At 30.3% G+C, this 2,353-nt stretch overlaps 1 protein-coding gene across 1 annotated transcript; it reads left to right on the plus strand.

Annotated features, from left to right (window-relative positions):
* Window positions 1-230: 230 nt before the first annotated feature.
* LOC139085767 (uncharacterized) lies at window positions 231-1,109 on the plus strand. The gene has a single exon (XM_070633915.1). It carries the CDS (start codon window positions 231-233, stop codon window positions 1,107-1,109), a length of 879 nt encoding a protein of 292 aa, XP_070490016.1.
* Window positions 1,110-2,353: the final 1,244 nt, after the last annotated feature.

The following is a 2,353-nucleotide window of genomic DNA, read 5'->3' on the forward strand; positions in this document are numbered from 1 at the left end:
TGAAGAAGTCAGCAGTGATTCTGATAACTGATTACAATCGTTGGCTACAATTTTGTAATTTAACGGAACTAGACAATGAATTTTATCGACCGATGAGGTTTTTGGTCTATTATTTAGACGCAGATGTTCAAGACTTGTACAGAATTCCATTCAATAGTCTATACTACCTAAAAGGTGAGTTAGAGCATCAATCACATTTCATAGTCAACAGTCAGTATTCATTATCATTAATGACACTCGAATGGTTCACGCCAAAATATTGCAATAAGGCACAGCCAGTACTTGTCAATGTGTTTGATAAAATCAATTTTAGATGGCAGAAGCCACTCATAATTCCTGAAAAGTTTAATCAATTTTATGGATGTATGTTGACTGTGGACATTGCACATCGATTCCAGCATACACATTTGACATTAGATGGGAAGCCATATGGACCGGTAATTGATTTATTTAATGGAATGGCTGAACGTGGAAATTTTACACCAAATTATCAACAAATTCAGCGTACATCCATCAATAAGGAAGTCACATATGATCTTAGAAATACCAATTTTTATAACTTTGTACCAAATGTCATCATATCCATGCCACTGATGTCAGATCCGAAATTCTTTTCTGATTGGCACTACACAACGCTATTTTATGAAGAGACTGTATCCTTCATGCTGACTCCTCCAGAGCCATATACAGCATATGAGAAGCTTTTTCTTCCATTTGATGCAGCTACTTGGATCCTTTTTGTTGTCATTTTTATATATGCGTTCCTTAGTGTCCTTGTCATCAACTTGCTATCTAAAGGAGCTCAAGATGTTGTGTATGGAACCAATGTTAAGACACCGTACTTTAATGTCATCGGGACATTTTTTGGTGTCTCGCAGCTTAAACTTCCAGAAGCAAACTTTCCAAGGATACTTTTGATGACATTCATCTTGTACTGTTTGGTCCTTAGAACTGCTTATCAGAGTCTATTATTTGAGTATGTTGCATCGGATATGAGGAAGCCATCACCTGGTACAATTGAGGATTTACGTGACAATGGTTTTATTGTTTATGGATTGGATGTAGCTTATGATCGTTTGATTAGCATGATTGCTGAGGACATAAGGTAATTGTAAGAATTGATGAATTTTTAATTTTACAAAACCGTTAAATATAGAATTTCTTAAAAGAATCAAAATTCAAATTTTACAATACTGTTAATATTGGAACTTTAAAAACAATTGAATTTGGAATTTTTAATATTCGTTAAAATTAGAAATTTACAAAACCGTTAAAATTTAAAATTTTGAAAATTTCAAAATGACTACAATTTAAATTTGAAAAACCGTTAGATTTGAAATTTTCAAAACAGCCAAAATTAGAATTTTACAAAACCATTAAAAACCTGAATTTTAAAAGGCCGTTTAAATTTGAATTTTACAAAACCGTTAAAATTGGCATTTCATAGAATCGTTAAAATTTGAAATTTACAAAGCCGGTAAATTTTGAATTTTACAAAACCGTTAAAATATGAACTTTTAACTCTTCTTTATTTCCAGACCGACAATAAGAATCATTTCAAAATATCAATTCCATCAAATTTTGAACAATCACCAAAGTTATGAAAATGCTAAGTTCGCACTTTGTGAACTCCTTTATTCCTTTAAGATTTATCTAGCTTTATATCCCAAAACTTTTGTTCTTCTGAAGCAAAATCTGTATACATATATGACAGGATATATTACTACACGAAATCACTTCCTGTATGAATTAATGAATGATGTAACTCAGAAACTTGTTACCGGAGGTGTCTTACAGCATGCCATTGCAATGTCTTATAGTGAGGATTTTATGAAATTTAAATTTAACGGAAATTTGCATTTGATTGATGATGTAACTATGTATACGTTTAATGATCTTGCTTATGGATTTACATTGTGGATATTCGCATGTCTGATTTGTTATGTTTTTTTCTTGTTTGAATTGTCAACATATTATCTCAAAATGGATCCTGTTTATCATTTGAAAAATGCTGTTGGACTGTACATGTTTTTAAGGGGAATCGCTGTTCATTATAGGAATTGAATTGAATCTGATAGTATTTTACAAAATTATTGAAATTTACAAAATCCTTAAAATATGAATTTTACAAAAAACATTAAAATTCGAATTTTACAAAGCCGTTAAAATTTGAATTTACAAAAACCGTTAAAATTTGAACTCTACAAATACGTTAAAATTTGAATTTTACAAAGCCGTTAAAATTTGAATTTCCAAAAAACGTTAAAATTTGAAATTTACAAAGTCGTTCCAATTTGAAATTTACGAATTTAATTAAATTTGAATTGTCCAAAAACGTAAAATTTGAATTTCC

The sequence above is a fragment of the Chironomus tepperi genome, unplaced genomic scaffold (assembly GCF_022539635.2).
Source record: "Chironomus tepperi strain 1889 unplaced genomic scaffold, CSIRO-AGI_Ctep_v1 contig_9, whole genome shotgun sequence".
Lineage (NCBI taxonomy): Eukaryota > Metazoa > Arthropoda > Insecta > Diptera > Chironomidae > Chironomus > Chironomus tepperi.

Excerpts from the sequence above, each read along its gene's own strand:
- LOC139085767 (XM_070633915.1), top strand. The coding sequence starts at position 231 with ATGACACTCGAATGGTTCACGCCAAAATATTGCAATAAGGCACAGCCA.